General features: G+C 48.9%; 1 protein-coding gene across 3 annotated transcripts in view; it reads right to left on the reverse strand.

Annotated features, from left to right (window-relative positions):
• Positions 1 to 2,063: 2,063 nt before the first annotated feature.
• WDTC1 (WD and tetratricopeptide repeats 1) overlaps positions 2,064 to 13,136 on the reverse strand; it is a 17,468-nt gene continuing 6,395 nt past the window's right edge. The window contains exons 6-15 of one of the 3 annotated variants that reach the window (XM_009869843.1): positions 12,936 to 13,118; positions 12,565 to 12,659; positions 11,384 to 11,499; positions 10,409 to 10,484; positions 8,646 to 8,739; positions 7,320 to 7,493; positions 3,978 to 4,219; positions 3,440 to 3,608; positions 2,818 to 3,010; positions 2,064 to 2,664 (exon numbers count right to left, since the gene is read on the reverse strand). In XM_009869843.1, coding sequence (XP_009868145.1) covers positions 2,467 to 2,664; positions 2,818 to 3,010; positions 3,440 to 3,608; positions 3,978 to 4,219; positions 7,320 to 7,493; positions 8,646 to 8,739; positions 10,409 to 10,484; positions 11,384 to 11,499; positions 12,565 to 12,659; positions 12,936 to 13,118 — 1,540 coding nt within the window. In that variant the 3' untranslated portion in view covers positions 2,064 to 2,466. Of the gene's footprint in view, positions 2,665 to 2,817; positions 3,011 to 3,439; positions 3,609 to 3,977; positions 4,220 to 7,319; positions 7,494 to 8,645; positions 8,743 to 10,408; positions 10,485 to 11,383; positions 11,500 to 12,564; positions 12,660 to 12,935; positions 13,119 to 13,136 lie in introns of all 3 variants that reach the window. The other 2 variants (XM_009869844.1, XM_009869842.1) reach the window with 2 other exon arrangements.

Raw genomic sequence — 13,136 nt, forward strand, 5'->3', positions numbered from 1 at the left:
TTCCCTCCCCTTCTCTCCCGTTATTATTTATCTTTTTCAACCAAAGCAGCCATTTCCAAAAGCAATCCACTGCAGAGGCAGGGAATCGTGTAGCTTTCGCACTGCAACCGGCAGGTAAAAAAGCCGCACTGTCTCACAAGGGTAAAACCAACAAAAAATAGCTGCCACAGCAAAAGGTGAATGGGGAGGGAGAGGTCTGTTCTCTTCAGAGCTTTCCATCTCAATGTCTCCGTTTAAAAATCAAAGCCTGCAGACACTGTCTAGTGAAAGCTGAAAAAAAGTTTGACTGGGAGGAGAAGAGGGGAAGAAAAAAAGAGAATGCGTCTAGTAGGAAAGCCTTAAGCAAAAAAAGGAAAGGCCAGACCATGTCAAAAAGCCACCCAAGTGAGAAAAACATTTTCTGCTGTCTCTGGGTTTTGAAGAGCATTGAGGGCTGGGGTACAGGTGGGGCAGGCGAGCTTGTACACAACCAAACAGGTAAACTGAGCAAGGAGTCACATCTGCCGTGCCAGTACTGCGTGAAAACAAGGAAACGTGCGCTCGGCAGCCGAGTGACAACCCATCTCCAGAGAGCTCTGCTCCAGCAGAAAACTGGAGGGCGAATCTGCCACCACGGCTCAGCAGAGCACAAGGGTAGGGCAGTCATTTCTGGGCGCTCCCACAAACCCGGGGTTTGCTAAGGCTTGGTTTCACCCACACGGGAAAGAGCAGATGGAGGTTTTTGTCTGCGGGGCAGAGATCAGGTCCCAGTTAGCGCCACTGTGGTTACAAGGGGGGCACGGGGGATCTCTGTGCAGGGAACAGAGTCCTTGGAGAGACGCTGCCAGCTGCAAGCCTCTGTGACCTCTCTCCCTCCTGCACAAGGCTCGCTCATCGCATAAAGACTGTTCTGGAAGGGAGAGGAAGCCAGTTACCTTGATCAGCCGGCACCGCGTGGTCTCTCTCCTCAATGCCTGGCAGCCAGAAGCAGCCAGAGAAGGAAAGGGAGGCCCCTCATCTCTCCACAGCAGGAACAGGAAGACCAGGGATTGCACCACATGGAAGAACGGCCCTAACACAGGACACACACACACACACACGCTCCCAGACACACATCTCACACCCCTGGGACCAAGGCTAGCATGTGCAGACCTTCAGCGGGAAGAGATACGAGACAGCGCAGAGCAGTTAAGATCTCCAGGGGCTCTTTGGTCTTAGTTGATAGTCCTAGGAAAAAAAAACCAACCTCTTCGGATTCGGTTGTAGCACAGCTGTGTAAGATCCGTTTGATATTTAGTGTTTGGCAACTGTGAGAGGGGAAAAAAAAAACAGGGCTGCACGTTAGATGAGAGGGAAGGAATGGAAGTACAGCGCTGCATTTCTAGGTGTACTCCTGGGCTTTGCGGCCAGAGTCAGTGTGTGGAGAGAGGGAAGAGGAAGGAGGGTTCCTGAGAGGACCACTAATCCATCAGATGTCACACTAGCGACGAGGAGGAGAAGTCCCACCTTGGCCAAGACAAGAGCAGCCGACTGCACAAAAATGCTGCTGTCTAAAAGCTCAAAATTTTAGCTGCAACATACAGATGGTGGCAACGTTCTCAGCTCCAGCACAGGTGACGTGGAGAGGAGAAGGTGAATACAGCTACACACGTTTTGGGCAACGGAGAGAACAGCTCTGCACGAGTGCTCTTACCAGGCCCTTTCCTCAGCAGCTTTAGCTCTGTGAGTCCTGGGCCTCTGAACAAACCCACTCCCATTTGTCACCTTTCTCCACGGGTTCACAGACCACAAAACAAAGTATCACAGCTGGGCAAGCACATCGTGCCCTGTTGAGCTGCACACACTCAGTGCCTTCATGGATCCATCAACTAAGACAGATGCCCGGGGATAAGACAGGCAATATCCAGTCCTTAACACAACACACCTACACCTGCTGACAACGTGTTAGAGGTGGAAGCCAGAAGAAAGACATTAAGGGACAAAACAGGTGTTTCATGGCCAACAACTCTAAACCAGGGGCCTCTAGACAGGCTGGTACCACAAAAGCAGAGTCAAGCTTTCAAGTCCAAGATCACTGCAGTAAATTCATTCCATAACCCCTGCCCTAGGTTTGTATTTTATTTAGGAATATGAATCCTCTCCGAATGCATGAATGCTGGCAACATCTCCCTGTACCAGATGATACAGCAGCTCTGGAAAAGAAATCACCAGCTTACACTGCTTACAGACAACTCAAAGACCCCTGTTGGGACTAAATTCCACTAAAGGCAAACCCCGGACTGCACTGCCACGCTGCTCAGTAGCGTGACGGGAGGAGGAGGAGGTGGTGGCGATGGTTTAAAGAGACGGCCGCTCCTGCCCCTGCCAGCTTGTCCTACTCTGTGCATAGTGCGAAACAGTGCAGTCATTCATGAGAGAAAGTTCAGGACCAAGGAAACTAGGTTCCCTTTCAGCCAAACAATTAGAGGAAGGAGAGGCAGTTCTGTTTTAGCTGGGCCGGCACTGGACTTGCCCCTCTGAGCTGTCTTCATCGTCTGAGCCTCCAGCCCCACCACTGGTCAGTCCTGTGATCCGGTACCCCATGTTCAGCAACATCACCTCCAGCGGGTCTGCGTTCATTCGTCTCTGGTTGGCCTGGGAAGCACCTTCCATGTCTACTACCACGCGGCCGTTAAGGGTTTCGCTCTGCAAGACAAGAAGGGAGAGAACTCAGCAAGGCAACGCCAGAACCAAAGACCAGCTGTTACTGCTTCTGCAGCTCTCAAGCGATCCCAGTAGGACAGACCAGTATGTGTTACATCTCATGACAAGAAGAGAGGCTTTCGCTGCAGCTCTTACCTCTGGCCTAGGGTTCCACAGCCGTACAACCGGGTCAATGCCGCTGGTGGCCAGGAAGCAGTAACTGGGATGAGGCTGGAGACAATTCACAATCGACTCGTCTCCCTGCAGCACTCTAACAAGGTTGGTGGTTTCTTTCTCCCAGATGAAGAAGGAGCCGTCATCTGACCCACTGACTATGTACTGTGCATTGCTAGGGTGAGAGGAGCAGAGACTGGAGATCACAGCTCAGAGCCAAACCTAGTCTCTAGCAGACACGAGAATCTCCGTTGGATCCTACAACCAGCAGGCTGCCACCCCTCACGCTTACGGATCCAGACAACGCTTTCTGTATGGTTTGGGTTTCCTCCATCCCCAGGATTCACGTTTTCAATCCCAAATGGCTTTTCTGAAAGGCTAAGCCCAACCAGGTCCTCTGTGGATCTGCTAGTGAATCAGCTATTCATGCAGCCACACAAGGAGGAGGGTTTCTGCCATCTTTTTCAACCTTGCAAACCAGTGTCAGCGTCATCTTATGAGCAGTCCCATGGGGCTACGCATGAGGCTTTATCCAACAGGAAGAGAGCATTCTGCTGCTGCTCATGCTCCTGTCCTGCATCCCTATTACGTTCTGCCAACATACCTGCCAAAGAAATTGGCCTCTTTGATGTCTGTGGTAGTGTTACAGTGGCCACAATATCGGAATTTGTAGTCATAGCTGCGCTCCCTCAGCACCATCTCATCCTCTGAGATGGAATCCTTGCGGCCTGTGGCTCGCAGTCGGATAGGGCCACCCCCTTTCTTGTCTTCAGCTGGAAAAGACAACAGATTTCTCTCATTACAATTTGGAGAGGAACATCTTGGCAAACAGAAAGCACTCTAGGAGACCCCAACAGCTTTAGGGAAGAGTTCAGAACTATTCCAAGGACTATAGCAGGGAGCAGGGTTTGGAGCACAAGCTTCCTTCCAGATTATCTCCTGGGTACATCAGCCTCCTTTTATCACACTCTTGCTCAAGAGCAAACCAGGACCAGGCACAAGGAAAGAACAGGCTCAGGCCAGTTTTTGTGCACAGTAACAATCAATCTCTCTCAGAAGTTGGAGCTTTACTTCAGAGGGGCAGTTTAAGGCGAAAATTCCTTGTTCCATCTTTAGATTTTGGTGTAACCTTGAAGGACCGCACTCACCATTATCACTCTTGGAGAAGAGGGCTGCATTGATGTCTCTGTCTAGTGCATCACAGGCACTGCTGTGTGCTTGTTCTGGGAACTTCCCTTTAAAGTCATCCAGACATTCCAGTGCTTCTGCCACGTACTTGAGTTCAAAGAGACAGCGGGCGAGGCGGAAATGCGCCTTCAGGTGGCATGGATTCAAGGATATGGCCTTCAAGCAGTCTCTTAAAGCATCATAATGGTCCCCATCCCTGAAGAAAAAGGGAGGGGAGGATTAGATAGCCCAAGCAGAAACAGCACACATTTTCCACTGGCGTTTCCCAGCCCTCATTTCACTCCAAAGGTTGCCCTTTCCACCCCTCTCTCCACAAGCTCACGTACTAACAGCATCTGCAGTTTCTCAGGGGCACCATCTGACCAAGCCCAGCTTCTGGAACGCGCTTCCACTCGTGCGCAGGCAGCCCTGGGATGTGGCCGCCCAGGAAAGCCCAGCAAGTCTTGTCCTGCCATTTTAAATCCGACCGAGCAGAGCTCCCTGGTAGAACACATTTCGGGAAGTCCTTTGAAGATGGAGGATGCACAAGCCCTCTGGCCAAGCAGACACAAGGCCTCTCCTGCAAGGCGAGCGGGGCCTCCTCGGAGCACGACAGCTCACGCGTGCCCCTTTGTGGAGGCACAGCGTGGCAGCATGTTGCCCTGCCCGCAGCCACTTGTAGCCCTCCCGAAGGAGGAGCTACAGAACCACCTCCCTTCCTAGCCCTGATGGACAAACACACAGAGCAGCAGCCTTTTCACACTGTTGTAAGAAAACTCTTTACATTTTAGAAAAAAGTGTTCTAACAGACTGGTATTACAGCCTGTTTAGTTACTGGAGACCTCCCTAAGCTCGAGGGTTGGGGAAATAAGAATGTCTCTGCTTGTGCTCAGGAAGCAGGAAAGACCTGACAAGCTTCAGACTGACAGAGGCTGAGAAGTCAGTCAGAGCTGACACACCTGAGTCCGAACTGTTCAAAGCACCACAACCCGTCTTAAGAGTGTGCCAAGTCTCCATATGACAACTAATAACAGCAGCAAGAATGTTTCAGGTCTGTAACCTATGCACACCGCACTTACCGAAGTCTGAAACAGCCCCAAGGGGAAGGGGCTGAATTGCACCTTCCACAGGGGTGACAATTTTAGATCACGTGGAGCCTTTGTCAGGGAAGAGGCACTCCTCTGTCTCTTCATTAAAGGGAGCTCCAAATCTTGGGGTAACTCACTAAGCAGCGCTTATTCAGTGCCACAGGCACGTTCTACAAACAGATCATCCCATTGCTCCCTCCCGGCGAGGCGGGTATCGGCCACATATTACAGCTTGTTAGCACAACACAGAAGGCGGAGTGTCTCGTCCACGAGATCTGCAGCACGGCAGCAGAAACACGGTTCTTGAGGGCTGTCTTTGCAGCACTGTGTCTGTGTTAAACCAGGAGGCTGGATGTACAGTGTCAGGCCACTTTTATTCCAAAAAAGCAGGAAAAAAAGAGTTACCTGTTACGATGACAGATGGGGGTGTCTCGCATTTTCAGAGCCGATGGGGCTATTAGCTGCTTTGCCGCCCTCAAAAATCCTTCAACCTCAAGCACCAGTGTCAGACAGCCCAACAGACTGGTGTGAAAATGAACATGTCGAGATGTAAAGCAGGCACTGACTCTTCCCGTTGTTACAGGTTTGACTCAGCTTGTGCCAAAATGCTCTAACTGGAAACCAGCTAAGTACTGTCAACATAGACTGCTAAAAGCAATCTGGAGAGTGATGCCGTTGGCTCTCAGGAGCAAATTTTAAAAGGACAGCCTTGCAAGTGCTGCAGAGTACGAGCAGCATCTTAAGGGAGCTGAGCAAGGTTAGAAAATTGCAGACCTTCCTCTTTTCTAGATCTCTCTGTTACTCACAGAATGGGGCCAAAGCAAGCCCTGCAGGATTCTACAGGGTGGCCTACAGCCAGTCCTGCTCCGAAAGCGAAGGACACCTCAAGAGACACACAGCGGTTCCGTGTGGGTCACTGTTCAACTGCTTTGCCCTCCTTCCCAGTTACATCCCAGCCACCTTCTGCCGTACACCAGTAGCTGTTCCTAGCAGGGAAGTGCCTCGCACCTGAGAAGGTATCAGCTCAGCACTATTTAAATTCTAATCATTGCCTGCCACAGAAAACCACTGTGCATATATTTTCACATCTTCCCACTACCGAAAACTGTAGCTGACACGCAGAAAGGTTCAGATCTGCCAACACCCTTCGGGAAAAACAATTCCTATAAGAAAAATGTCATTCAGGAGATCAGCACTCAGCTTCTGCCTTCCATTCCTTAATCTCAACCTATTGTTCTTCTCCTTCTGAACACTGAGGTCTTTTGGAGGCAGCTCCCAAATCTCTGCTGTTGCGAAACAGCCAGTAGGCCAGTTACCAACTGCTGGCTGCTCTTTATCTTGGCAAGAAGATAGGAGAATTCATACTGGGGATTTCAGCAGGGAGCGGAGAAGGATATCCTCACAAAGCAAATGTAGATGAAGGACCACAGCTCTTTTAAATATGTTAATGGCAAGCCATGCTACTCAGTCTTACTCTGCTCAAGGGGACAGATACTAAAATAATTCAGCTGTATCTTGCAGATGCAGCTCTGGCTACTGGTCAAAGAAGACATCACCTACTGCAGAGGGTAACTTGTATTTTGCAACAATCAAGACAGAACCTCCTCCAGACTCCGAGGCATCAGTTGCAACCTCCCCAGTCCAGGGGAATGTGGGTTAGCTGGGGTCACACAGGAACCACCGGGTCACTTCTGACTATCTGCAGTACCAGCGACCTGGATAAAACAGCAACCAAAGCAACTCCAGGCAGTCCTACAAAATCTTGTATCACGAGATAGGAAGTTACAAGGCACAGTAACCATTACCTCCTCTGTTGCCAGCAGCTTTAGAGCCATACTCTAATGCAGATCAGAACCACCCAAAGAAATGCAAACACCCGTGGAGGCACTCATAATGCAGTTACTCAGAAGCGGATTTTTGGTTTGTTTTTAAACAGGAAAGGAACAGAACATTACTCAGCATGCCAGTAGGCAAAATGATGAGCTACCACCAGCTGGGCTTGCCTGGGCGGTATCAATGGCCACGATTTTCCCAACACGTGCTGCTGTGCAATCCCCCTGTTTTGTGCCAGAAGTGACCCCCTTACAGCTTGATCCAACAACCTCAAATCTGCTCCATACGGGGAAGCCAGATGCTTCACTATGGACAACGATGCATCTGTGGTACTGAGAAGTCAGGCACCAGCAGGGCCTGTGACACAAAACTCTCCGATATTCTCTGCTTCCTTACCACTTGCGCTTCATGTAGGCAGCAGCTCTGTTTCCATAGAGCATGGCATTGTTGGGGGCTTTCTGGACTGCTTTGCTGTAGAGCTGGATGGCTTGAGTCCACAGCTGGCAAGCAAAGGCCTCGTTGGCTTGCTGCTTGATTCTCTCCAGATACGGAGGTAACTCCACTTGGGGACTGAAGGGAAAGAAGAAAGGAGCGCAGGTAAGTCTCACACATCCACAGTGTTCTGTTCTAGCTCAGCAAATCCCACAGCAAGCATTAGCTAATAGCAAGTTTCAGAAAAAGGCCGAGGAGACCCTCAACCAGAATAATCTGAATTTAGGAGCAAGGTTTCTTTCTGACCATCCTTTGACTGTTTCCATTTTTTTCTTTATACACAGACATACCTGCAAAATTGAACAGTGGCTATTTTAAGAATCTAATCCCTCAGACTTCACCAGTACATCTTTCCTTTCACTGCATAAACAATCTTTCCAATCCTCTTTTAGCAACGCCTAACAGGATGCAAATTCAGGAGGAAACCAAGCTTCCGAGTTCACAGGGCTGCACAAGGCCCATGCTCAGCAACCCAAAATTCCGGCCACATCACCGCTGCCGCCGTGGTGGAGGGGCCATCTAGAGGAAGCAAGCTGAAAACACTCAACTGTGACTTTGGTGGAACCTAGACTACCCATATATGGTATGAAGCAACTGTGTCTTGACTTTCAACCACGTCTCATCAGCTGGAGGAAAAAACAGTCAGCAAGATGTGCTTCACGCCTGCTTCTGCTTCGCCCCAACTGCACTTTGCTCTTAAGGAAAGCAAGCAGCAGGAACAATAGAAGAGGGTTCTCCACCCATTCCTAGCTCACATGCAGACTGCGGGAACAGTGACGCCAGTGTCCTTGTCACAAAGCAATTTTGGCTGCTTCGGGTTCAGCTTGCAGCAGGCAGGTGCTCCCCGAAAAATGGCAGAGGGAAGCAAGGCTCTTCTGACCTGACAGCCTCACCCATTTACCAAGACACAGATCCTGCGGGCCAGGAATTAACAATGAACGCCTTACTTCCAAGCCTGAAAAGTAATTTCTTAGTTTTGTCCGCAGTAATTCATGATACAAGGGGAAATACCCTTCCGGACAACATTTCTCCCAGGACAGTCTTGCCTGATCTGCCTCTTGGTCCAGGCTCAAGAAGAAAACACAGCTCCTAGAACAGAAGCTACTTTACAATCAACTCAGCACTCAAGTGGATTTGCACGTCGCATCTTGTTTAGCAGCACCTAACCCTGGCAAGAGGAGGAGGACAAGAGCTAAGGCGTAGGGCTTTCATGAAGAGCTGTCCCCTTACCTCACATGTGCTCTTCCTTCAGACAAGCGGAAGCCGTTGCTGTGGAGATGGATGCCATTCGACACTCCATTGGTAGAGGTTTTTCCATTCTGCACTTCTGAAGGTTGGAAAACAACATACAGCCATGCTAAGTATCAACGTAGATTATAAAAACTAATATCTGAAGCGTCAAGGTTTTATTTCACAGCAGAGCCAAGCTAACGCCAGAGCCTCATTCCAAGGAGAAATAACACTTCCATGATTCCACACCCCTCACCTCCCCCAGCCACTTGGATTTGATTTGCCTTTTTACATTTGCTACTAAGTCTCTGTAGCATATTTTGCAATACAACTCCAGAACAGCAAATTAGATACACGTAGAGCTAAGTGCACACACACAAAGAGAGGGCAGCTTGAACTGAAGTTCCTTGAAGCTGAGTCTAGGCCATGAAGGAAGCACCCGGCTGATCACCAGAAGCCTGACATTTCAAACTGCACAGGTATTCAGAACATCAGTAACTTTGTATTTCCAACTGACTTAGATAAACAATTATAGAGTGAAGTTGTCAAACACTTAATAGAACAAGAAGGATGAGCAGAAACACTGGAGGAATCCAGTAATGAATTCCAGATGCTTTCTTCCTTTCGTTCCTTCCTCACCCTACTGCTCAAGGAACCCTTGCAAGCTGAAGTAATCCTCTGAAGGTCACACAGCCACAGCATCTGCTATTTCTACAGAAAATCCTCAGCTTCAATTTTTACAAACTGTACCTATGGGGCAGCTGGGAGCACTCCAGTGACCACTTCACAGGTTGTGAACCTGGAGACACCGTCCAACCAACCTCCTGAGCTGCTCAGAGATTTCAGCGTGCAAGGACGCGCGCGTACACGACACTCAGCCTTTGTACCGGTACAGCCTTCGCCTGAACTTTCTGTGCCCAACAGGGTGGAGCATTTGCTGTGACTGCTCCACAGTGAGCCCGTCCAAATGCTGTCCTGCCGTTTGCAGCGTGACCTCACCAGATCCCACTGTACAGATCACCCACACGCATTCGCGAGTGAAGAGAAAGGCAGGCAGGGCACGTATGTGCTGCCAGGATGTGAGCTTTAGATTAAGGCCTGAGGCGCGTCGAGTACACAGATCAAACCCTGCCAGAGCGCTCCGAAAACAGGGAAGGGGCTGAGCAGGGAACACTCCCTTGATAAGAGTCAGCCTCTGCCCGGGGAATAACGCTGCAGACCTTCGCTGCCTGCGGTATCTGTGTGTGAACAGGCCCTCTAAGAAACAGGGCCAGGAATAAAAAAGTTTTTGGACATACTTACTCATCAGATAAATGACTTTTTGATTCAACTATCTCACCACCAGGAAGGATATTAGTGCCAGGCCAGATTCTTAGGCTAGGGAAGAGATTATTCTGTCTCCTTCCTAATGGGTGTATAAAGGGATAACAGATATATTCTACATTGTATTAATATGTTTTCAAAAATAACAACAATCATGCCTGTCCACAAAGTTTTCCCCCTTAGCTGAAGGCAGGATACTAGAACCTCAACAAAGTCTACTTTATTCTCTGTGCGCAGCTTTAAGCATCCTCCTTAGTTCACATACACCTCTCCACAGCTCACTTCTCCCCTCAAGACAGAGGGTTTGTCACTCTGTAGAAGGGTTTTAGAACTAATTTTCCTAGTTCTTGCCCCAACAGGGCTGCACCCTCACTCAGAGTTGGGTAGTATGTGATTTCACTCTGCCTTCCGCTCATTTATCACACCAGTATGATACTTACCCCCTGAAGTATGGCACTTCTTTGGGAGCAGAAAAGTGTACGGTCGCTGTTTGTATGTTAGATCAAACAGGTAGACCTACGGAGTAAAGAAGGAGAACGAGACAAAAAAAAAAAAGGTCAATGAAACGTTGGTGCTCAAGTCACAGAAATAAACCAGGGTCAGGCCGATGTATGGTTCCACATTTGTGTTTTGCTATTTCCAATTTCCAGCTGGGAATCTTGTTTATAGACAGGTACACACAGGATGACAGCAGCACCAGCGGCGTGTTCCGTTCCAGCACTGGGTTCAGAAAGAATCATGCTGAGAAATAGGATCCTTGACTCCAGAGGTAAGAAAGCCCTCTCCACATCTACAGAACTTAAAAGATGACCTGACCCCAAACCAACCTGCACAAAAAGCTTCAACTCTGCTAAGATATTTTAATTATTCAGCTAACACAGTGATGATGAAGAAACCAAACACCTATTGACAGAGAAGAGGTGGTACACTAAACCAAGGCAAGACTCTCTCAAATGAAACCAGGATTTCCTGAAAAACTTCAAAAGCAGCCCTGCAAAGCCCCCATTTTAAAACTGTGCTGCTATAGGAACTGACAGCCCAGATCAAACCTACACTTCACCTAATTCAGCGCCTTCTCTTAAAGGAAACAAGTGCATGTGTGAGGAAGAGATCTGCAGAGGACAACCAGAGAGTAACCTGCCCACAAGTGAAGGTCCTGCTTAATCCATGCTAATTAATGCTGTCAGGAGGATTTCCTCATTTCACTGATAGGCTTTACAAAAGATCCAGGAATATCACTCAGCGCTTAAAATTAAAGCAAATCAATATTCCAGGTGAAGGCCTTTGTAGGTTCCTTATTCACTAGATTCTATCAGAGAAGCACTTTGACGCTTCAAGAATGAGTTACAGAATCTTTCCCAGGTCAGTAAAGGTCAATTCCAGAGCTTTCTGCCAAGCTTTAGAGGTCATCTTACCTGCTCCCCTCCCATGTTGACGAGAAGCTCAGTGCCATCGGGACTGAAGGTGACATATGTGGCCACCAGAACCCTCAGCCGGTTGTTGTAGTCCGGCAGCTTCACTGGAAGGTGCCCTGTGGAGAGAAGAGGTCCGTAAGTATTAGCGTAACTAGTAACGTTGTCCTCTTTGTGCTACTCCAGCTCCTCCCTTTTACAAGAGGTTGCCAGGAGGGCAATGCTACGAAGAACGTGCACCGAAGTGGCTTTCCATTTCCTACTGATGTTTATCGAATCCTTCCATCAGCCACGTAAACGCACGTACCTGCCTTCTCACAAGGTCTAGAAAGCAATTCTGCAAGGCCATCTCTGGAGGAAAGGAAGGCTGGATTGTAAGTAGCGAACAGTGAAGCCTGCAGAACCCAGCAAATCTCAGTTTTAAGGATTCACTACAGATTTGGCCTCTCTGACATGCAGCCACCAGCAAGCAAATACCTTCATCTTCGACCCTCTAATCAGATTTCCTAAATAAAGACCTTAGCACAACGAAATCAAGCTTCCTAAATATTCAGCTCACACCCAGGTTCTTTGCTTCAGACAGCAGATGTGTTGCATGACCAATCCAGAGGACCTAAGAAATCCTCTAGCAGGATTCATCAGAAGCAAGATGGTCAAAACTGGTCTGCTGAACATGCTGGCCTAAGACACTTTAAAAACCCCAAACATTTAAAAAAAAAAAAAAAAGATTTAGGGAAAAAAAAGATAGTAACTAATGAGCACTGAAGAAAAATGTGTAGATTGCCCAGATACTGCATCACTGATTCATCTGCAGAATGCGGACAAGCCAATTCTGTGCCAAAAAGATTTGGAACAGCAGCCTTGCTGGGACCAGTGCCAGGAGAAAGCCTATAGCGCCCAATCCTTGACTTTCCAGTAAAAGTGACAAAAAGACATTTGTGCTAGGCAAGAAGAAGCAAGGCCAGCTCACCAACACACACCACTGCCAAATCAGGGAAAGGGGGCAGGTAACCTAAGCAAGAATTCACAGTATAGAATTGAAATAAACTGCAATTCCATGGAACGTTTCTGTATCAGAGGGGACCTCTTCCAAGCCATGGTTTCTTGTGTGACGAGTAGAACTGGGTTTCTCCAGGCACTAACTTAAAACTCCCATCAGTTACCCCTAGCACAGGCCCCAATACCTGCCACGTAGTACTGCGCCGCACCATCCGGGAGGGGTTTCTGTCGGTCGCAGAACGTGTGCACTCCAGCTGAAGGACTCTGCTTCATGCTTTTTCTAGTCAGAAAGAAGAACACCCTTATAATCACAGCATTCAACTGCTGGAAGCCTGATCGACGCCGACACCTCTTGTTCGCACACAAGGGCGAGGCCTCGTGCCGCTAGAGCCACGCGGTCACAAGCCCGCCTCGCACCACCCCAGTGTACAGATTGAAAAAACTGCGGGTGATAGGAAAAAAAACTGCATAAAATTTCACAGTGAGAAAGTTGAGCATGGATAATCACACCTCCCCCTTCCCACCAGAGCCCTGAACGGATTTCCGTCGCCGTTACCTGTGGTTGTGGATCATACGTATGTCGTAGAGCCGCACAAAGGGCCCGCTCGCCCCAACCGCTAAGTAGTTGTTATCCTGAGGGTTGACCGTCAGGCATTTGGCCTCCACCAGCTGTCCACAGTACTCGGTCAGGTCGATCAGGACTTCTGAGCGTTTGCTGTTCTCTCGCAGATCGTACTGTCTGTAAAGAGAACAGCCA

This window comes from Apaloderma vittatum, unplaced genomic scaffold (assembly GCF_000703405.1).
Source record: "Apaloderma vittatum isolate BGI_N311 unplaced genomic scaffold, ASM70340v1 scaffold37735, whole genome shotgun sequence".
NCBI lineage: Eukaryota > Metazoa > Chordata > Aves > Trogoniformes > Trogonidae > Apaloderma > Apaloderma vittatum.